This window comes from Falco naumanni, chromosome 2, assembly GCF_017639655.2.
Source record: "Falco naumanni isolate bFalNau1 chromosome 2, bFalNau1.pat, whole genome shotgun sequence".
Classification (NCBI taxonomy): domain Eukaryota; kingdom Metazoa; phylum Chordata; class Aves; order Falconiformes; family Falconidae; genus Falco; species Falco naumanni.
In genome coordinates, this window is record NC_054055.1 from 14636160 (window position 1) to 14660040 (window position 23881).

Genomic DNA, 23881 nt, shown 5'->3' on the forward strand with positions numbered 1-23881 from the left:
GTGACTTCATGCAGCACTTGACTTCTTCCTGCATGTTTTCCAGAGTGCATGTATTTGTATAAACACACTTAAGGTGGGTGTCTCTTAATCCTTTATAGTACCTGAGGACTCTCTTGTTCCCTTTGCCCTGAACCCTTTGCTTTCCACCCCTATTCACTGCTACCTTACTGAACGATGGGTCATAACATCCCTCTGCTGTCCTTCCTTGTAACAAGCTCTCAGCAGGCTGATGAGCTGGTTGGCAGATGTCTTGCCCTGCTTTGTCGTACTATTGAGCATCTTTCCATTTTCATTCTTGAAAAATACAAACAGTACAAGAACTTACAATATCTGGCTGAAAGAGCTGCTGTAAAGTTTGAACACTGTGTTTAGTATTCCTTTTGGCTGATGTAAAAGACAAAGGATTGGATGATTCAGAATAAAGTATGTTACGAGAGAAGGGATTTTCCTTCAAATCTAGTTGTAACTGCAGTGAATGAAAAACTAGCAACTTGCAAATAATTCTGCTACCTACCTCTGTGAAATTATTCTGCAGTCCATATTTATTATGGAAACAACGATAGTCAACAATAGCATCACTACTGATGCTCTGAAGCAGAGAAAAGAGGGATGCAAAAGCTAGATTGGGTCAGAGAAGGAACTGGCTCCGATATTCAGAAGCAGGCACAGTTACAGCAGTCACTATTAAGAAAGTAAATACAATTTACAATACAGTTCTACCAGCCTAATAGCAGGTATCAGACAAAACTACCTCCTGCTCCTAGTTGTGTATCCTTATGCCCTTCCTTATGCTGACACCAGCATCTACACCATTTTAGAAAGTTTAACTGTCAGGATATTAACTCCATGGGTAATTAGGGTGGGAGAGAAGGAGTAGGAATATGGGGACAGGGACAAGAGGCTGGGGTGGAACTACTCTTCCCAGGCACAGCTGCTGCAATGCCACATATGCCCATTGTGGGTTCAACACCCACAGGAATTCAGTCTCCAGAGCTACCAACTCATAGCAAGTGTCAGAGCACTTACTGATTGCTTAGAAACTCAGGAATGAATACAGAAAATAAAGCTGGTCAAGCCCATGCAGTTGTAATTCTGGAGGTGTGGAGCCTGCTTCCTACTGTCCACAAGTCAATATACAGAAGAGATGTTAAACTATTGATGAAATGATTGCATCAAAAGTGAATAAAATACAAAAGGGATGGTAAGTAGCAATTTGGCTTATATACTCCATTACTAAACTTGGAACATTTTCACACATTTTATACACCTAAGATAACCTATGTATTATTACTTCCCTTATACTTACATATATTCCCTTTTATATATTTATAAATTTTGTATTTATATATACATATAAAAATCAAAGATACTACAGCTTATTCAGTGGTATTTTATATACATAGAAGAAACCACAAGAACTGTTAGTTCTTTCCCTGACACTTTTGAATAGTAACTAGTTTTAATAGAAAAAAACAAACTGCTGGTAACTTGATAAAACCAAGGATATTACAAATTATTCACTCAAAGTGGATACCAGTAGTATAAAAGAATAGTTTTGTTTTTACCACAAGTAAAATTACTGGAACCTTTATGGAATATCTACCAGTGATTATCTATGCCTAGTTTATGCCCAGTTTCCAGACTATTTTATATTTTGAGATTAGGACTGAAGTTTTACCAGAAAAATTTATGTACTAAGATTGCACTCAAACTATCTGTAGATTATTACTACAGTAATTCAAACTTCTTAATGACAAGCAAACTCATTCTGTAAATAAATTGAAGTTTGCAGTAGAACATTTCTGATTCATCATATTTTCCTCCCAATATGACAGAAATTTTTATGGAAGGTCCTGAACAGAGTAGCAAACATCAAAATAAACAAAAATCCTAAGAGTTCTTGGGTCCCAAAGTAATAAACCTTCCACTTTCCCTTTCTTCTTAGGAAAACCATATCAAAATGCAAGTTCTAAAATGTGTACCCCCAGAATACAAACAGCCTAAACATTCTGACTTAATACCTTTCCCTACAGCTCTGTGGAGAAGAGGATCAGATCTTCAGACAAATATAAAGTTGTCCTGGGAGATAACAGTCATCACTATCAAGCAAGTCACTTTTCTGCTGACAATCACAGACTACTTAGAGCTGAAAAATATACTAAGCATCCTAATTGCAGGCTCAATGGATAGTGGAATCAATTCCCTTCAAGTAGCAAGACAGCCTGAATTAATAGCATCCTTTGTCCAAAGCAGAGTCACATGCCAAGGCCTGAGCAGATGCTAACCTTTGTCCCCAGGGCTCCCTAAAAGTGGAGGCTGTGGAAGTGCCCAGCTTTCTGCAGGTGTATTGTCATAGAACCATAGATTCATAGAATGACTTGGGTTGGAAGGGACCTTAAAGATCATCTAGTTCCAGTCTCCCTGCCATGGGCAGGGACACCTTCCACTAGACCAGGTTGCTCAAAGTCCCATTCAAACTGGCCTTGAGCACTGCCAGGGATGGAGCACCCGTAACATCCCTGGACAACTTGTTCCAGTGTCTCACCACCCTCACCGTGAACAATTTCTTCCTTATATCTAATGTAAACCTACCCTTTTTCAGTTTAAAGCCATTCCCCCTTGTCCTATCAGTACATGCCCTTGTGAAAAGTCCCTGTTCTTCCTGTATGGCCCCTTTAGGTGCTGGAAGGCTGCTCTAAGGTGTCCCTGGAGCCTTCTCTTCTCCAGGCTGCACAACCCCAACTCTCTCAGCCTGTCTTCACAGGAGAGGTGCTCCAGCCCTCTGAGCATCTTGATGACCCTCCTCTAGACCCTCTCCAACAGGTCCAAGCCCCAGAGCTGAACGCAGTACTCCAGGTGGGGTCTCACAAGAGCAGAGGGTGAGTCCTCAATAGCAAGCAAGAGGAGCAGGTCCAAGCACGGTCCCAACGCAGGCTGCATTTTCCAGATCAGTGCCAGCCTGCCCTCCTGCTTACCACTGCCACAGGCACTGGGTCCCTTTCCCAGCTGCAGGCCACCCATTCACTTCAGGCAAGAACTGATCCTTTCCCTGCAAGGTGAATTTGCAGCACATCGGCTTCTTGAATCAGCTTACTTTGGGTCTGCAAGAGTACGAATGCTAGAGCAAGAGATGGCAGGGAAGGAGAGGTTCTTCTTGTTCAGTGAATGTGTTTAAGTGGCCTCTGAGAAACATGGAGACTCTTTTCTTCATCAGCATATTGCTACAGTCCCTAAGTGTGACAGCAGTGTGCTCAGTGTATTCAGCTTTAAATAGGTCTAAGTTTGCCTGCAGATAAGTGACCCCCTGCAAAACAACTGTTACCATCTTCCTGCACAATAAAATCTTACTAGAATATCAAACTACTGCACCACAGGACTTGGACATAATGCAGACTTCTACTTAAGAAACTGCCCACAACCTTCCCTTTCTTTTGCTCATGGATACAAGACAAATATCTTTTGTGAAAAGGTTGAATTTTATTGCTAATTGTATTACATTCATTTAACAAAGGACTAAATGTCCTTCATTCATTTCCATTCCTGACATGGTAGAAACTTATCTTCAAGAGCAGAGCAGAATATGGCTGACCACCTGGCAGCCAGCAACCCCTCAGGCCTCACACTGGCCATTGAGAAGTTTCTTTGATGCCTGATGCTCTTCTGACAACATAACTTGTTTTGATACTAGCACTGCATCCAGCTTGGTATGTGACCAGAAAGCCGTGGAGGCACCAGAGGTCCTCCTGTGAGATGCTGCTGTGTTTGAGCAATGCAGGCAATAGTTAATGGGGGTGCCTGGTGCCCCCAGGACTAAGCTGTCTCTGATGTTACCACCACTAGTAAACACCCAGTGGCTTTTCCCAGCCACTGCTACAGGGACTCGGCGCACAGGAGCACAGACAGAGACTGGTATTTAGTAGGAGGATTGAGCAATGGGCTTTGTACAGCATGAAGATAAAGAGGATGCTGATACGAGGATTTTGATGTGGATGGTGGCTCCTGTGGAAGAAGACAAGGAAATATGGGCCACGGGAAAGAGACCTGAAGTCCTAATACCGAAAAAAGCCTTATTCTGAGTCTGAATTAATTGTAAGTCCACAGAAAAAAAACATCTTGCCAAGCAAAGGTAGATAAACAAGTGCTGTAATCCTTAAAATAAGGCCCTGAAGATAACTTCATTCTATGAGAAGTGGCAAATTAAAGTGTTCAGTATGTAACATGTGCTCTCTCATTTCATCATGCAAAAAAAACCCACCTTAAAATCTATCACTAGTAACTGGAAGACAAGGAAATGCAGTTTCTACCAGTCCACATAAGAGCTAACTTGTAAGCACAAGTGAGCCATCTGCCTGTGCCGTTTGGATTCTTCTACGGAAGATAAACTTAATAGCTGATGTGATCTAGAAACTGTTTATTATAGAACTTCCTGCAGTCTACACTGATGGCACTCCAGCATCTTGTAGTTTGATTTTTAAATTTCTATTTAGATTTTTTTTGAAACTATGAATTTGAAAAATGCACTTGGAAATTAAATTCAGAATAAATCTAATGATCTGATTGATTCAAAAAGTAAAAACAGTCTGAGGAAAGAGCACGTTCAAATTCTTAACATTTGTGTTCATATGTTATTCTTTGAATAAATTACAAATAATTGTTTACCAAAAGTATTTTGCATTATTTCCAGAACATAACTGAGGAAGAGACTCTTAATCATCCTACTTTTGGTGAGCCTTATTTTATTCACTGAGGTCATCTTATTGACCTCAGTGGGCCAACTGAACACTACTCACCTTGAGTAAGCATGGCCTTTTAGCAGTGATTTCAAAAAGTAGTAATGAAAATTATTCAAATTATGCAAATATTTCAGTTGTTAACTAATGCAGCACTGACCAGAAACACTTGAATATTTCGGAAAACATGAGAACACAAACAAGATCAGGTAAAAAAAATATTTTTGTCTTATTTTCCAACCAAAGAATCCCAATTCTGATCCCATCTCCAGCACATTACAGGAATATCTTCCAGAACTGCATGACGTGCACGGTATCTTATCGACAAGTGCAGAGCAAAAGTCTGTTTTGAGAGCTGCACAAAAGAGTATTTTAGGGTCTCTCATCTTGGTGGGATGATTGAAAGGCCAGACTGTGACTTGGCTTTTTCGTTCGCCAGGAACAAGAGTGCATGCTCAATGAGACCACATTGCTGACTGTATCATCCTGACTACAACAGTTAACAGGTTCCTGGAATGAACCAACTCCAGCGCCCATAAATTATTTGCCTCCTTAGCTGGTTGATGAACATGAAAATCCAAGCAGTGTGCTAGGTGAACACCTCTGCAAGTGCCGTGTAACACAGAACTGAAATCCTGCCCAGTATGTCAAGAATGCTAGTTTGCTAGACACCTTAGCAAAATCAGAGAAAACTGTCATCCCAGGTAGAATGACTAGTATGGGCTATAGGTGTGGTTGGCAATTTCTTAGAAAATGTTAATGATCTGTGTAAGCCAAAACACAAATTAATAGAAAGGACTGGTTTTGGTGGGACTACAAAGCCCAGAAAGGATAAATGCTACTTACAGCTACTGTTTTAGAGTGCCAGTTTACAGAAACATACATGGCCAGACCCTCTACACTATTACCATTTGAGCAAAACATATAGTGTAGGACTCAAAGTTATTTTTCTTTTAAAACAGTATGTTAGACCAAATTCTACTAGGTAAATGCCCCAGCATAATTTATAGCTTACTTCTGCTCTTGGGTATGCAGACACAGCACCTGCCCTCTGAAAAACATGTTCCTGTGCATGCATGTGCAGGCTTCCCAGCAGTTTCTCAAGCAAGGGAAGTGTTTTCCTCTGCTCCACCCATCACATAGCAGAGCTGAAGAAAGCTCTAGGTCTTTTGAACTCCCTACTGTCCTCTTATCAAATTGTTTGTTTTTCAGCTAGAAGGGATACGTACAGATTTATGAACATAGCCTTCCAGACTGAAAGGGAAAAAAAAAAAAAAAAGAGGCAACAAGTCTAGGTCAACCTGGACTAATTTATTGTAATTCCTCTTACTGTTTATTCAAATAGAGTAGAAAGTGTGATTATCAGCTAAAAGAATGTCATAAATACAAATTATTTCTATACTATTCCCATTTCTTTAAAACATAATTTAATTTAAGGACTTCTAATTCCAGGCTAGAAAACAGCTTTGCTGTTTAGAAATACTTCCAATATACTTTGATATAGAGGAAAAAGAAGAAAATACTAAAAAATATATATTTAATTCCATAATGTAGTCAATTTTATATTCTTAAGTGCTAGTTTTACTTTGCCTCAAAGTTACAGTAGTCTATTACAAAAATCCCAGAACTTACTTGATTTTCTGCACCATAAAGTGTCTCGTTTTTCTTCTGTCATAAACTGTGACTAGCTTGTTATAAAATATGTGTTGTCACAATACACACTTATGTTCTCAGTATTTGATTAACATTACTCCAAAAAGGTAACTAAATGACAAAATTCCCTTCCAGTCCTTGTGGGATCACTAACTTGAATGAATATGCACTAAATATTTTGGAAGGAGGGCAGATAAGCAATGCTGTTTAGGTAATAGTATTATTCCCTGGTGGCTACACACTTGGGGTAGAAAAACGATTCAAACAAGCACTACAGTGTTACTGAGGTTACAAATGACCTGGAAAAATACAGTTTCTATGGTTATCATTTAATGAAGACAAGTCTTGCATGTCACACATCTAATACAGTGCTATTTTTATTTCTTTGCAGGTATTGAGACACATGCCTTGTATTAAGTGGATTTTGCATTTTTTTATATTATAGAATTTTAAATACTAATCTTTTATGCAGAAGTTATTCAATTATAGATAGGGGGATGATCAGAACCTTACTGCGCACATAGCCAAGTTGGATTTTTCCAGAGACATTGTGTTCTATCTTTTAAAAACTGTTAATTATGGAGATTTAGCACTGTTAATACAAGTTTCTATAGAAAAGGAATATACTGTTCATGTATTTTAAATTAAAAAGCAAATTTCTGGAGTTATCCCATGGCCTTACCTAATCTGAATATATTCACAAGCACTAAATTTTATTCAGAACTCTTCATTACATAATATTCTAAAAATCTGAAGAGCGATTAACTTAAACAGCAATGGAAATCTGGAACAGCAATACTGAAAAGACCAAGGAAGACTAAAATGCTATTTGTTTACATTCTGCAAAACCCAGCCTGGATTAGATAAACAGATGGATTCTTTCTGGATGGAAATATTGCATAAGATTCTGAAATTAAGCGTAGAGGGTGGGAAGTGCAACTGATGTTTTGCTTTTCATCACATTAAAATAATGACTTTCAGTCTTGAAGTATAATCATTGTATTTTTGTGCTCGGTGCACAATTAATAAAAAACAACTCTGAGCAGTGCCACACCCTTGTGATTAAACAGCATTTTCAAAAATATTTAGATAAAACCTGAACAAATCAAATAAACATGTAGGCAGGAAACACTGTTTGGAATGCACTCCCTGCAATGTACTATTAGACAGAGCCAGAAAGCAGCCTAACTTCAGAATTCAGTCAAGCAAAATCTAGTATAATCTCATTACAGCCTTTGCAGTTAATGAAACCTATTTAAATCTCTGACATTCTGATTTTTAGAGCTGATGAAAGCAAAAATTATTTGGTTTATATAACACAAACATATAGAAACGTAAGACTTTATCCTTTAGGTTATCCTAGCTATTTACCATGCAATGCATAATATGAAAAAATTACTCTTCTGCTACTCACTATTGCTCCAGGATTTCAGTAAATATTTGATACTGATTTCAAAGAAGCCTGAATCCTGCTGGCTAGCCATGTCTGCTGCATACAAAGAGACTTCTATGATTCTGAGCAGCTGAAGTGGCAGGTACTATGTATGTAGATGTGACTGTCACCAGTTAGTGATGTAAACGAGGGGTCAGAGGAGGAAATGAAGTCTCCGCAGATCCACTTCTTCCGTTCATGGTAGGTAAGCTCATTAAAAAGAAAAAAAAAAATGCTCAACAACAACAAAAACACACCGTGAGATTTTTGTCCTTTGCTCTTCCTCCAGGGCTCGTACTTAACTCTATCTGCAGAGTATTTTATTCCCTCACCCCCTCAGTATGTATTTTCATTTATTCCATTCCACAACTGGGCAAATTTCTTCCGTTCAGTTAAGGCATATGCAGTACCACAGCACTTGTTCCATAAGGACTGTTAGAGTATCTTCCCGAAGGGTGTCTGAGCTGTGCTTTCAGTAACGTGCAGTCTGCCTGTCTGAAGCTTTTTTTCCCATCAGAAGCTGACAGCCTGAGCATACGCACCTCCTCTTGTGAACCAAGTATCAACCTGAAGCCCCACTAAAACCTTCTCTTCTGCAGCTGGAGGAATTTCACACGTACTGTTTAGCTTTAGGAAAAAAACCCAACCTCTAATGAATATCCTCTGCATGCTCTGGTCAGCTGCCCTCCTTCCGCCTGTTTCCAAGAAGAGCACGCTGAACTGTACACAACTGCATCATGCTGCGGTAAAGCAGAGCTGCACCCTTATATCTGATTGCAGTGACGTTGGGGGGGAAAAAAAACAGGCTCTCCCTCAGCCCAGTTGCACAAGAGAACCACTTCCAAAGCACTAAAAACACAGCATTCAGACTGGCTGCTTCTGCTTTTCTTTCCCTGCTACAGAAAAACGTGTTGACATTTTTTTCTTGATCCGACACCCCCCCCCCCCCCCCCCCCGCTGCCGCCCCCCTCCCCCCCCCAACAAAGATGAGAGGCAGCAAGCTGAATTCATAATGGCAAATAAACCAGAGAGCTCACTGCTTGGTATTCACCTCCGAAAGAGCCATTGAAAATTCTCAGTTTGATGTCATTTTTATCTTGAATAATGTTTTTTTTAAAAAAGGAACTGAATTCACATAAGGAAGTCATGTAAGAAAATGAGGCTGAAGCAATTCACTGCTTGTTAATCTCTCTGTATTTTCTATGAAGTACTTAATTGCTAGCTACTATTCTCATATTCCTAAGGTTTTATTTCAAATAATCACAGTACATCACTATGCATATTTTAATGATAATGAAGAAAAATAAGAAGAATCAGTTTCCCCAGAATTTTTTTGTTTCACATATTCTTGGTGTCATCCTTCCAGATACTATTTCCTGGGAATAACAGTATTTCTTTTCTCATTTAGTGGAATAAATTTCCTGCAGCATCTCATAATTACAGTATCTGAACCAAAATAGAGCTTGTCTGCTGCTACTGCTTCTAAAAACTTTGTCAGCAATTCTATTTGTGCATTATTTTTAGTTTCAGTATGCAGAATATTTGATGTTTGGACGGGAGACAGAGGAACACAGGGGTCACTGAGTCCAAACTCCCATGGTTCTCACTGAAAATATGCTAAATGTCTTCTGTAAACATACCTCATCTAGAGATAAGGTTTTGTGTCCTCACTAATGGAAAGCAGTTGTAGAAACTCACTTTATAAACCTTCTTTCAGTTCCTAAATGAAGTTGACTCAAAATCAGTTTACACCCTTTCATGAACATGGCCTATCAGAAATGTTCAGATTATCTCAGGTTTGATCTCACCAGCTATTAAAGAGATCTGATCAGGTCTTCCTCCCTATTTAAATATTATCCCATTGTTGTCAATTTGGGGCCCCAATTTTCTTTCCTGAGGACCTGCTATCCCCCTGCCCGACAATGCCTCCTCATTGTACCACCTTCAACCAGCACACTCCAATTTTTTACAATTAAAGTTAAATTTAATACCAAATATGGCAAGTCCCAAGGACCTTGGACTGATGACTTCCTACCATCCCACTAATTGACTTTTCAGCAGATACGATGCCAGGTAGGTTTAGAAGTTTGCTGCATTAATTCCTATGTTCCAGGTTTAAGTAATAGTTTCCCCTGTGGTGCTACATCAAATGCTTTTCTGAAGATGACTGATATATTAATTATATCACAATTCTCTGACTGAAAATAACAATATAAGGTTAATCAGCAAATAGTTGTCTTTCCTAAATCTGAATTGGATTTTATCCAATTTTCAATTAAATCCACACCTTTAAATATCATCTTCTACCAAATTCTGTTTCAAAGCCTTGAGTGCGGCTGAGGTCAAGCAGCCTCTCTGTTGGTAGAGCTCATTTTCCGCCCCTAAATTCTGTGGTTTATATTTACAAGGCAGAATCTCTCTTGTGGTAAATTCACCAAAGTTTTATTACCTGAGCTGCAACTTCATATGCCTACTCTTCTGTTATTATGAATGCAAAGTCATCTGTTTTTTGTAATGTTGGTTTGAAGATCTTTGATGGTTTTTTCCACCTCATAATTGATTTTGGGGTTTGTTTGTACTATTAACACCTGCCTCTGTTCCTCTACAAGACCCCATCCTTATGGAAATAAAGGCAAGGCATACACTTAGTTAGTACTTGTATCTTATTCTTACTCTATCGCTCATCTTCACTGGATAATGGACCCTTTAAAACTGATGTTCCTGTATCAAAATAGTAAAGGACCAAGGACCTTTAACCATTTGCTTTTAATCCCTTCACATGTTCTTCCTAAGATGAACTTCTGATAGTGCTCATTTTAAACTGACACCCTCTAACCTCCAAGCCCCAACTGTCTTCGCTAACAATGCAGCTGGGGACTCTTCCAATAACTCTGCGGTCCTTTTCCATAGAATGGTGGAGCATACAATGAAATGACTGGGAGATCAGTTTAAAACAAACAGAAGACAGCGTTTCTTTCTTCAGCAAGTTGTGAGTTTCTGGAACTTGGTGTTACTGGAAGTCGTGGAGTTAGACTGCATTAGCAGCTCCAAAATGCTGATAATAAACACAAGTTTGGGTCTATAAAGGATGCTGAAAGGACCAGGCAGGAAAGTACTCCCCTCTAACACCCCTAATACAGCAATGCACACCCTGGGGTGTGTGAGGGTGGGCTGCAGAAAGTGGCTGTGCCCATGTGCACTGTTGCCAAATGGCATCTTCTATTGCTGCTGTCAGGAGGAGAATACCAGGTGAGATGGGTGACTGGTGGGACCCTGTGGGATGCTCCTGAGGGTCTCACATTTCTCTCCCAGGCAGAATGAAAAGTTCAAAGTTGGTTTCAGTGCTTTCTAGTCAAAAAAATTTTAGACATCCCCTGTAGGCAAGTACCTATTTCTTCACTGTCACTAACCAGTTCCTTCTATTTCTCACAGTTTGTCTTTCAAAACTGCAGGCCTATCCTTGCTTATCTCAAATCAGCTTGTAGGGAACACGATCCAATAATGTTCCTGTCACATGTCCTGCTTGGTCTTCACCAGTTATCAAGTCTAACCAGCACAATCTCTTTTTGGCTTTGTGATCATTTGGTGAAGAAATAAATGGGCTATCACAGCCGAGGCTATCTGGATTTGACTACTGCAAGTAGAGTTTGTGTCCGAGATGTTGAAGTATCACCCAATGCCTACTGGCACTTCCCTGTGAACTACCATTAAAAAGGCTATAGCTACATTCAGCTTTCTGTCTAGGAGTGCCAGATCTCCTAGGACCTTTCTTACTGACTTTTCTCCAAAATAATTTGGAGCCAAAGTAATTCCATTTAATGTATAGCAGTCTTTTTTTTTTTTTTTTAACATTGCATTAATATTAACAATAATATACAGTACAGAATCTCATTGCTTTCACCTTTTAGTATTCTTTCTGAAGAACACATTTACATATTGTGCACTTCCACTGACAATATGCTGTTGTACTAAAATATTGAAAACTTAATGGATGTCTTAAGACAAAGCATATTGAAGAAAAATGCCACCACTCTCAGATTGTTTATTTTTAGCATTGTATGCAAGAGTTCATACAGAATACAACTTTTACATTACGCTTCCTGATCTCACAGTTGTACTCAGGAGAGGTACGGACTAAGAAACTGCTTTCAGTCCACAGGGCAGTCTAATGAGCCACAAGAGGATAAACTGCCCCACTACTTCAATACAGGTGCTTGCAGCACAGTATTCAATACTATTGTTAAAATTTACTTCAGGGTTGATAGTCCTCCATTAACAGTTCTGCTTTAGAAAGTACCGCCCAGAACATAAGCGCGTCTGAATTTAACTTTTGCTCTGACAGCTGCTTTAAAATTAAAAGCGCAACCAGTTAAAATCTTACCAATTTCTACCATTACATAATCATAAAATATTTTTAAAAAAAACTTGTAAATGCTGAACTTAATTTAAATATTTGCCAGTCTAAATTTGCTCAAATAGGACATTCCCCAAATAATATCAAGGTTTTGCTCCCATTTTGAAAACACTCCTAAACCAGGTATAACACACTGAGATGCTAGAAACAGCAGCATTCTAATCTAGTGCTCTGAACTTATTTTACAGAGGCTGACAAGACTAAGAAGTTTTGAAGTTATACAGCTTCCACTTTAATTCTCGTTGACTTTACGATACTTAGAATTTAATCATGTATTCCAGGTTGTGAAATATAGACAGGCATAATCTGTCTAAGTAAGCTTTTTGATGATGGATATTACAGTCTTACATATTTAAAAATATAGTGGGCTTCTTTTTATGATATTGCTACATGGGAGTTTATGATAAATTAATTACAATGTAACAGTTTTTTCACCATAGGAAATCACAGATCTGTAATGTAAGGCTTTTCGTGTTTCTACTGTGATGAAGCATCTGCTGGTACCTATGATAACAACAGAATTGTTTCAATTACAAACACTTAGATGTAACTCAAACTCCACATTCATGACATGTAGTACACCTTCCATTCTCTCATCTGTTTTCTGAGACCAGTGGTACCCAAGAGTCTTGGGTACCTGGCTTATACCCTTCTCTGGCTGAACAAAGTCTGTGGAGTTTCCAAGCTCCAACTTGAAAAAACAGGTTGGGAGAAGCTGCTCGTCAGCACGGTCGGAAGTGTTCTCATGAGAACACTGCATGAACAGCTATTTTCATTGCAAAACATATGAAAAATAGACTTCCAAAACTTTCACTCAGTAAAAGAAAAAGAATAACAAAAATACAGACCGCTGGAGGTATTCACAGTATCTATCTTGAGGCATCCAGCTCAGATGCCTACACTGGGAGGTGAGTGCCTTCAGCATGACTCAAGAGTTCCCTAGAGTTCCAGTACAGAGCACAACTATTTTCCAGAGCAGCCTATTTTTCTTCACTGTCTACACATGATACTTATGGTAACTACTTTTGTAAATCAGGTACTTTATTTAGATTCTTAATATTTAGTGGTATAGGTACCCATTTAGTTTACATGTTTAGTGACGACTACTTGGAACAGTCATATGGGCAGTTTAGTCATCTTATGTTCTGAGCAATGCTTGCAGGAATCCTTAAAAAAGCACATTGATATATGAATATAGCACAGTCCTGGCACAATCTTTCAGGGCCCATTTTAGCTTGGCATGAAAGGACTTACTTGGCTTTTGCAATTTGAACTCTTCACACTCTGAGGCTAAATGCAAAGAATAGCTGAAGGCCTCTAAGGGATAACAACAGTAATAAAGCAAGTATAAACTATAGATTTAAATGTTGTACACATAATTTTTTTCCTAGCATTCACACACTGATTGTCTTCTAGTTGCAGAAACCAGTGGGTAGAACAGTGTGTTCCATATTCATTGCTAACAGAATGAGTCTTTTAACTTATGTAGCAGATGATTACATTTTTGATCTCTAAGGACTTTCATTCAAAGTCCATCAATAAACCACAGTGTATTTATGAGTGCATAAATACCTGCTAACAGTATAAAGTCTCTCCTTGGTCTGCAGTGATACATCTTTATAACCCAGTCCCCTACAGTACCATCCTGCAAGACAGGGGCACTTCATCTTTAATCTAGCAAAAAACTTAAGCAAAATATATTTTATTTGCCCAGCTTGTGCGTAATACCTAGCCTCTACCTTTGCTAGGTGTCAATCGTTCTGCTCCTGCCCAGCTCCCCACAGCTTCCAGGTAGTGAAGCGGACAAAGATCCCAAAAGCCAAAAGTAGCATTACTGAACTGCTGGAAATTTTGACATGGTTTTTGATTGTGTGTGGCTTCACCAAATCATACAGCTTTTCCTCCTTAATTTGGGTCAGATGCTATGTCCTTTTTAGCTGGATAGTGCTGTATGCTTTATTATACCTGTGTCTCTGATTTCCACGGAATCTGCTTTGATTTACACTGTTATAGTTTATATTAAAGTATGTCTGGCTGGAGTTTTTCCCCCAAAGAATAAGTAAGGGCTGCTTATTAGGGTCTCTGTGGGTTGAGTATGATCTAGTCCTTTGGGGCAAAATAAAGCAACCCTACAAAGAATGATTTCCAGATCAATTTGATTCCAGCACAGAACACACCTGTTCTGCCACAGATGTAAACAAAAATAATCTATTCTTATTATCACATCCTGGCATGTATTGTATCACATTCATGATTTCACATTCCTTTCTGTAATAAAACTACTTGGAACTTCTTTATGAACTACTCTTGAAAAGACTGCGCTAGCTTTCAGATGGATACTGGCCATAGTGGAATGGTATTAAGGTGCCTAAATATGTCTACTGAGATTATAGATACCCTAGGGTATGTGAGCTATTCACAAAGACTGGCAGATATGACATAAGACCTACATTAGATCCACTTTTCTGAAGTAGCTGAAGGCTTTCTCCCAGACACCTATGTTTAGGTACCCAATTTGCTCTCTTTGGTTTCAGGAGGAAAGAAAGAAAAAAATGAAAAAAATCACATGACTTTGTATTATTTGTGAAGCAACAAGGCCACGTATAAATCAGAAATTGAAAAGGAATAATATTTTTACATTTAAGCAGAAACCCCCACAGTATTTACACGTAGGAAGTTTATTTTCTTCAACGTGGCATTTGTTGAGTTGGTGCACTTCTTTCCTTATATCAAAATATTTACATTTTTTTTGCTTTTCTTATTACACCTTACATAACAGAAAAAAATTCAAGCCAAGCATTAACAAAGCAGCTTGTACACATGCTTTACTAATGCTCTCAGTTAAAAGGAGCATCAAAATTGTTACCTAAATCAACCAAACTCTATGCACCTATAACGTCCCGTGATTTAACAAGGTACAATAAACATAGCACTGCACAAAATAAGATTTCATTAAGCAAACCTCATTTATTGTGATAAACTCCGAATAAAGCAACAGAAATCCTGCTTGGTTTACGCCTCGCTAGTTTTGCCGCACCATTTTGTTTTGCCTTGTGTTTGTAACAGACTGATAAGATATTGCCACCTAGTGGTGAAAAGCAACACAAGCAGAAGCAGTAAAACTGAGTAATCCATGGGGAATACATGTTTACGTTGCAAACTGTGACAGAATGGAAGATAGGAGAACAGAGATGAAACACATGCCTGTATTTCTGCAGAAAGGGTATCAGGCAATTTGGGTACAATTATATAAAATATTTTCAGAGAAGCCTAGTAAATGGAATTTAATAAGTAAAATATTTTAATAGATACATGATAGATTCATGTATCACCCCGCTCCCATCCTCAGCTTCTTCAGTGAATTCATAAGAGCAATTAAATAAATTATAAGGAGTTCGTGACTTATCTGTAAATAACAAATGATAACTACCTAGGCATTTTGCAGAAGATTAGTTAATGTTGGAATTATGCCTTCAAGATTCAAAGTGCTATTATCCTTCTCTTGATTTTGCTTTGGAGATGTCAAACTGCCACGTCCTCTTAGGAATCCACTGTTCACTTCTGAATTTCTCTCTAGCTCAACAGTCTCTGGAAGCATCAGCCAGCCAGGAAGAAATTTTCATTTGTCCAGACCTACTGTACACATGCTAAAAATATACCATCATATAAACCACTTCAAACTCTGCGCCGCTACCACTGGGGCACGGACGCAGGCAACACTGATGCAAGAAATACTGCTGTGCAAGTAAAAATTCAGCCTGCGTCCTGCAGGCAGCAGCAGGCTTGAAGAGTAACTTGAATTGTCTTTTCTTCCCGCTCTTCGGCTTAGTTTCCTGGCACCATCCCTAAACAAGCTGTTTTCCATTACTGGAATCCTATAAACTTACTTCCTTCTCAGTTTTGCTACAAACCCTTATCTATAGTTTAGAGACGAGATTATATAGCATACTCTCTAAACGTCCCAGCATGTGTCAGAACTTCCTCACAGCAGGAAATTTCCAAACAGCCACTGACAGTGCCTCTAATTCTGGGTGCTGGTTTCAGAGACCAGATTTAGTAACTGAACCCCATCCACACACTCAAAGCATAATTTGCATTAAGTAATTTATGCCGAAGGGATTGGTACCAGGTCATGCAGAGCCTAGGACAGATGAAAGGCAGAGGTTATGGCTCTCCCTCTTTTCCTCGAGTTACGGAGTTTTGTTACACAATGCACAGACTGAACCCCCAAATATTCAAAAATATAGGCCCACAATTAGGTTGTAATTACAACCTCTTCCACTTCCCTTCTGTGATGTAGTTACATGTGTTCTACCCTCCTCACAGCAAGCGCTGTGGGACGTCGAAGTAGAAGCCAGGAAGGGGAAGCACTGGAGCATGCTCATCTAGATACTGGAAGGACTGGAAGGGACTGACCTTTAAAGATCATCCAGTGCAACCCCCTGCCATGGGCAGGGACACCTTTCACTAGATCAGGTTACTTAAAGCAACCTGCTTGTTTCTAGAGGGTCTCTAGGGATCACTAACCATTACTGCATGTCACTGTAGCTGAGATCGTAAGACTTCTCAGCTTTTCTTCTCCTCATTCTTGTGCTCACCGTTAGCATGCATGCCCTGAGATTCAGGCACAGATTTCCCTCTCCTCTCTCAGGGCTATGGAGCGAGGGCAAATCCCTCTCTCCCCTCCCTCCCCAGGCATGAAGAAGGCAGCCAGCTGGGAACCTGCCTTGGAAAAGGAAAAGCTACTGACTCTTCAGAAGGATGCCCGAGATGTGATGGGAAGCAGACAAGGAGGGGGCTGTACCCACTGGGAGTGATGAGCTGATGCCAAAACCAAGGCGTTCCTGACCCAAACACAGACCACATCATATGCTTTAGTCTTCCTGATTTTGTCTCCCTTGTAGAACGACATGTTCAAAATAAGAATCTTCCACAAGATACTTCCCTGTAACATGCTGCATGTGTATGATGTTTCATTGATTATGTAATTAGGAGGAGGAATTTTCAGTGCAGTAGTTCCAATTTGCTCTAAAATACTAGTCCACCCCTCAGACAGTTCTTATCTCAATGTATGCACTTCTTACAGTGTGATTTTTAACACAAATGTTTTCCTGAATCTCAAATACGTTAACAGCTATATTTTCTTTCTCTTAATTCTGCCACAGCAGTTCTTAAACCTTTCCCTGACTTTAAATAAGATGCTCCGGATGATAAGCTACTTGCTTACTTGTTCTTTTTTTAAACTTTCCTTTCCATTCTCTAGTTTTGTCTTTAATTATTAACACTTCTTCCTTTCTGGCTGACCTATTTGGATACTCACACCTCAACGTTTTCATTACTCTGTGGAAAGGTATCCTTCTGCTTATGTCCCTTGGCTCCACTAGCAACATCAACTTTAGGAGTTGATTTTTTACTTCTCTAATAAAATGAGAAAAAATGTTGGAAGGGTTTCAACCACTTTCTATCTACTACAGATCAAGATGAGATGGACGTGGGATCAGACTGTACTACATTTGCTGCCTCTCACATCTTCCTATGAGATATTGCACTCTGCCCACTGTCAGAGAGAAGCTGTCACACCAGCCAGGTATCGGGTCTGAGCTGGCACACGTGTGCCCATGCAACATAAACACCCCCACAGTTCCCTCAGATAGGTCTTATGCATACAGCACTCACTCTGAATCATTCAAAAAAAATGCTACCTCTGGCAATACCTCCACAAGAATTACCTGGCTGAAACAAGGAGACTGAGCACCGTCAGGATTACCTGACCTTGGATAACTAACAACAAACTTTACCACTCTTTCACTGATGAAGTATCACATCATCATCACATCATCACCCCTGCCCAAATCACTTCCCTGGCAGGTACTGCCACATACTGTCTCAAACAAGACTGTACATCCTTCAGAGGAGGACTCAGGCCTTGCTGTAAGTAAAGTGCTTGGCATAGCTGAAGCCCTGCCTCATTATAGGACGAGGAGCTTTTTTCTCATTTTACTCAAAAGTGCTAACAGAAAGATTCAAATTTCAGGTTCAGGTAGCTCAGACCAGCACTACCTCCAGGTAGAACAGGGACCTAATGACTCAGCTGGAAAACATCTGCAACTTTTAAAACTTCTTTTTTGTTTCAAGGTGGGAAGAAGCAAAGCTTCAAAAATCAGGATTACCTAAGAATTCATGCCAGCTGGTAGACCAAAAAAAAATACTTTCTTTCCCCGACGGCAGCTTATAAACAGGGCATACACATGAACACACACGTCTTAGCTCACTTGATACCCTTAATAGCTAGGCTGTCAATCACCATGCCCTTCATCCGTTTGAAAATATTTCTGTATATCCAAAGTAAACATAAACAGCTATCAGCACAAATCTTCAAGACTCAAACCACTGGCTGTGAGAGAGGGTCAGGAAAAAAATCAGGCCATATGATTTTACCGTGAAATTTCTGTTTCTCTTGGTTGTTTTTCCCTCACATTCCTTCTCATGTGCAGATGACCCTTTGGTTACAGCTCCTGCCTTAGCACTCTCCTGTTACTACTAGAAGTTATTTCCTCTGTTCTTTGAAGAACTGATGCCAGTAAACCATCTCAAGTTGCTGAAGGGAAGGTGTCTTGTTTTATGTAGTTTTGAAATCTCTTTCCATATAATCCTCCTAGGCCAGCACTGGTGAGACACAGCATACAGGGTTTGCTATGTAATACCATTACTTGCATGTCAGCGTGCTCCGATGCTGGCCAGATAGGAGGTAACACTTCAGTTTAAAAAACCAAAATCTCACTGGTATTACATAACAACACTTGTTCTGAATTGCAAATTTTTCTATTTTAAGGACATGTTGTTTCACCTTTTGAAGTAAGCTGTGGCAGGAGAGATCTCAATTTTAGAGAGAAAGTTTTTCTTTGCTGTTTTTTCCCCCCTCAACATGGTACTATTTAACTGATGAGCACTTGTGCAAGGGCTCTCCCTTGCTGTGGTGAAGGTTTTGCAACAGCAACAGTTCCATCTGGGTGCAGGCAATAGATTAATAGAGCTCTAGCATCCTCCAACTTTTGCTTCTCTATAGAAGCACCCGTGTCCTCACAGAGGCGAAGTGAAATATACACGCGGTCTTTGTAATTGGGTCTTTTATATGCTCCGAAGTCCATCCCTTCCTGCTAATCTAACATCATCTTGGTTTTCTGAGAACTAAGAGGTCTAACACACCTCCTTGCTTATGCTGGAAAAAAACAAATTACCTTCTTCCTGTTTAAGAAGGTAATGTTACTCAGGGTTTCTCTCATGCTACATTTCAATGGAAATTGCAATTTAGTGAAAAAAAGTGCAAAACAAAACTTCAGAATCTGCTTTTTGTTAACTAACAGGAAAAAATGCTATTTTGGGCTTAGTAGCCAAGGAAGAAAGTACGAAAAGATCAGTAAGATTTAAAACTGAATTATTTCCTAGTAAAGACAGTAGTAATTATAGTACTTTAACTACACTTAAAATGATTAATGATTTTGAGTCACCACAGTCTGCATTTTCAAAGGCATTTAGCTCCTGAAATATCTAACTGTTGCTTTGTAGATTACTAAGTGTCTAATCTGGTTAAGTATCAAACTCCAAGTACTTGTTTGCCCACTGCATCATTAAAGGCTTTGAAAATCTAATTTTTTTTGAAGTTATTAAAATAAGTAGATTTCATGCTCATCCATGTTTTTTCTTTCACCAGATCAGAAGAGAAAAACAGGTTCTTTCTTTTTCATCTTTGGATTGGCTTCTCAGCCATGAAATGAAATCTAAAATAAACGACATATAACTGAAAGCAATCCACTGACACAGAATACTTTTATTCAAGTATTTGAATATGATGTTTAGATCTGGAGAAAACCCAGTTAACTTTTATAACAACTGAATTCATAAGGGAATGGTGGTAATAAAAAATAACAACTCCAGCAGGATTCACCTGCTTTGAAATCTTTCAGTGGAGCTGCAAGCGGTGCTGGGCTGAAGTTCTGGGTGTGGAACTTGAGCTCATGCTCAGTCAGATACTTGCGTTTAGTGACACCATATCCTCCCGACTCACACAGGGCACTAATGCACGAACCTTGTCTGAACTCTTCCATAGATCAAGGGAGGTCATCGCTAGGTACTGACTAATTCAGTGAACTGAAAACATAGCATCAGCACAGACAGAATCCTTCATAAAGCAGAAACTTCCCCATGAATATAAAGATACTTCTTCCACTTCTGATAATATGACAGATTTGACCCAGGGTGCGTTTTCATTTTTTACTTACACCAATTTAAGATTGTGTTCCTGTTGGAAAAGCTGTGAAGTTCTTCCATCCTCTGTCTTTCCCCCATAATTTCCATTAGGTCTCCTTATGGTGGAACTAGTTAGGAGCAGAAATTTGATTTGGGTGGGGGGTGTGTGTGTTTTTAGGAATACAGTTGGGGCTAAAGTGTCACCTTCAGATGATGAATGAGTCTCACCACAGAAGCACATGATCACTATGGTCAACACAAAGGAGGCTGCATGAGTGTTTAGGTGGGGAAAAGCAGCAAAGGGAAATGTTTCTAAATTGAAAAAAAAATGTTGAAAAAAAGATGTACCTTTCATAGGTATTATGTTGTTAAATAGCTTTCCCTACTGCTCACACGCATTTGCAAACACTTGTAACAAGTACTGCGTTTTACAGTAAGAGATTCTTCCAAGCCACTTCTCTGGTGGAGCTGTTAATACACTTTGGCTGTTGCAGGAACAGATACATTCTAGGTCTAATTGCAAGAAGCGCAGCCAGACAATGAGCTTGAAGATTTTAAAAGCCAGAATGGACAGTGATAATCAGTCTGATCTGCACAGGTCAGGCCAGAGAATGTCTTTATTTCTGGTCCATTCAGAGTAGCCAGACAAAACAGAAATACCTGCCAGAGCTATTACAGGGAACGTTAGATCCTGGTTAAACTATTTGCAGATGCTAAAAGATGTCCTTATGAAGTCAGCCATAGTCTATGAGATTACATAACATTTCACATATACTTACATATGCAACACTACACTATTAATTTTCAATAATATACAATTAGATCAACATAATTAAGATATCTATGTATGTGGACAACAGGCTGTACACTATTATTAAAAAGCAACTACTGCAACTCATATTTGTTTCTGTGAGGTTTCATCAGCAGATTACAGTATTAAGCCAATACAGAACCTTACATTGCCTACTCTAGATATGACACAAAGAAAACCAGATTGAAAATGGCAGGAAGAGAAAAATAAAGAAATTTTATTCACTAAATACACAGAGAATCTTAAAACAAAATCCAACTCATTACAGTTCTGGGGTATGGGAATATAAATGCAAATTTACAGGGTTTGGTGCAGCTTTCTTCCCAGAAATAAACACTGGTGGCAAAACAGCCCACACAGACTTGCTCTACCAGCAGGCAGAACCCAGCTAATGAAATGTAGAGGAGATGAAGGCTAGCTCCAGAGAAAAAAGTGCACCCCTAGGCAAAAGATCCCTTGTAATCAGTTCTTCAGTATAGTTGTGCCCATGGACACAGCTGGCAATCTGTACCTAAGGTCGTAAAGTCAATTTGGACTGCCGAACAGAAGGTACAACGATAAAAAAAAATATTTTTTTTTTTAAAAAAATGAAACCATGAATTAAATATCTCAGACATGTTTTACTTATCAGTATATATGTACATATATATTATTCTCTTTTAATGTGTTACTCTGGGGATATGGAAAGGAGCTTCCATGCAGTAACATTCTCCTTTCAAATTCATCTTAAATACTGAAAAATCCAAAGGTCCTTACAAAGAAGCATACTTATAATAACATGAAATAAAAGAATGTGCATTCATCACCTTTTGATAGAAGGAAATAGTGCTGAGCGTGCTAAACAATGGTTTGTTTGCATCAAAATTATCCAAAAAAATTCTTAAAGAAATCTTATTCTGCCCTTCACAAAACAATAAAGCCTTCAAACAGCCAAAATTTTCAGCTCTTTGAAAGGTTATTCTAAACCACAATGTCTTTGTGTCTCCTGAAACTTACAGAACATCTTCACAACAGTCACATACTGTGCTGCTGTTATATATGGCGTGTGTGTTACTTCACTATAGACAAATGCAGAACACATTCTGTGACATTAATTTCTTCTAGAGTTGCTTTAAACAGGAGCAACAAATCAAAGAAGACTGTACCATCCCTTCAGTTCTGGGGGAAACTTCACTAGAAGCCAACTGATAGCGCAACTTTGCAACAGAATACTATTAGAGGTCCCATTTGTTGTTAACACGACTGCCTGTCATTTAAGCTCTTGAGTGAACACTATGTATATAATATTTTATATTTTTACATTTTCCAGCATTCTGCTAAGCATGAATGAATGGGGATGTAAGATAAGGTATTTATTGGGGCTTTTTTGACAACAGGGGGAAGTAGGGAAGTCACACTATGTACTTAACATGCCAGAATACCCTGAAGAAGTTACATAAAGCAGTTCAGAGCTCACAAAACAGAAAATGGGATTGGGGAAAATTAATGCTAGTGACAGTCTGTATCTTCTGCAGGTGAGGCACATCAGCATGTCACCCTGGTTGGTGATAAAGTGCGGGACAAGTTTCACAGCACTGATGGAATAACAAAAAACCTGTTGTGTATAAAGAAACACTTGATGTTCAAGGTGTTTGAAGATAAGAATCAGGAAATGCCTAAACAATTACAATCATCTTGGAAAGTGGAGTAATACAATTGGTATGATTTTCAGTCATACAGAGTGGATTATGAACCAAAGTACTTGTAGAAGTAGTAGGGGAAATACTGAACAAAATTGTGGAAAAATTCTAATAACTTCATTTTTCCTTTTGTTGAGCTTCATGAGATTCCTGTTAAACAGTACTGGCCTCAGTATCGACCCCCGTGCTACTCTGTTAGTGACTGACCTCCAGCTAGCCTTCGTGCTGCTAATCACAACCTGGTCAGCCTGGCAGCTCAGTTTTCAACCCACCTCACTGTCCATTCACCTAGTTTGTATTTCATTATTTTGTCTAAGAGGATGTTGCAGGACATGCTGTTGAAAGCCTTCCTAAAGTTGAGAGAAGCAGCATCCTTTGCTTTCCCATCATCCATCAAGCCAGTTATCTTGTTTTAGAAGGCTGTTGAGCTGGCAAAGCATGATTTCCCCTTCATACAAACAAGCTGACTGTTCCCAGTCATCTAATTCTCTTAACCCGTAAGGATTATTTGCTCCATCACTTTCCCAGGGATAATGGTGAGAGTGACTGGCCAGTAGCTCCCTGGATTCTCTTTCTTGCCCTTCTTGAAGAAAGGAGTCACATTTGCTCTCTTCCAGTCCTCAGGAACCTCCCCCAGTTGTCATGAGCTTTCAAAGACTGTCGGGACTGGCCTGACAGTGACTTCAACCAGCTTCCTCAGCACTTGTAGTTGCACCCTGTCGAGTCCCATGGACATGATCGTGTATGTCCAGTTTGTTTAAAATGTTCCCTAACCTGTTATTCCTGTACCAAGGGTAAGCCTGCCTGAGCTCAGGCCTTCCTACTGGTCTCTGGGACTGGGACTCCTGAAGGCCTCCTGGAGGTAAAGACTGAGGCAAAGGCAGCATTGACTACCTTGGCCATTTCTACCTTCAT

General features: G+C 39.3%; 1 protein-coding gene across 6 annotated transcripts in view; it reads right to left on the bottom strand.

The window, feature by feature from the left end:
- The window catches only part of FRY (FRY microtubule binding protein), a 217443-nt gene that overhangs the window by 166169 nt on the left and 27393 nt on the right, over positions 1-23881 (bottom strand). For 5 of the 6 annotated variants that reach the window (XM_040583935.1, XM_040583933.1, XM_040583934.1 and 2 more), the window contains exon 1: positions 7798-8535. The exons of the other annotated variant lie outside the window; for it this stretch is intronic. In XM_040583935.1, the coding sequence (XP_040439869.1) occupies positions 7798-7867 (70 nt within the window). In that variant the 5' untranslated portion in view covers positions 7868-8535. Of the gene's footprint in view, positions 1-7797; positions 8536-23881 lie in introns of those variants that run through there. 6 annotated transcript variants of the gene reach the window in all.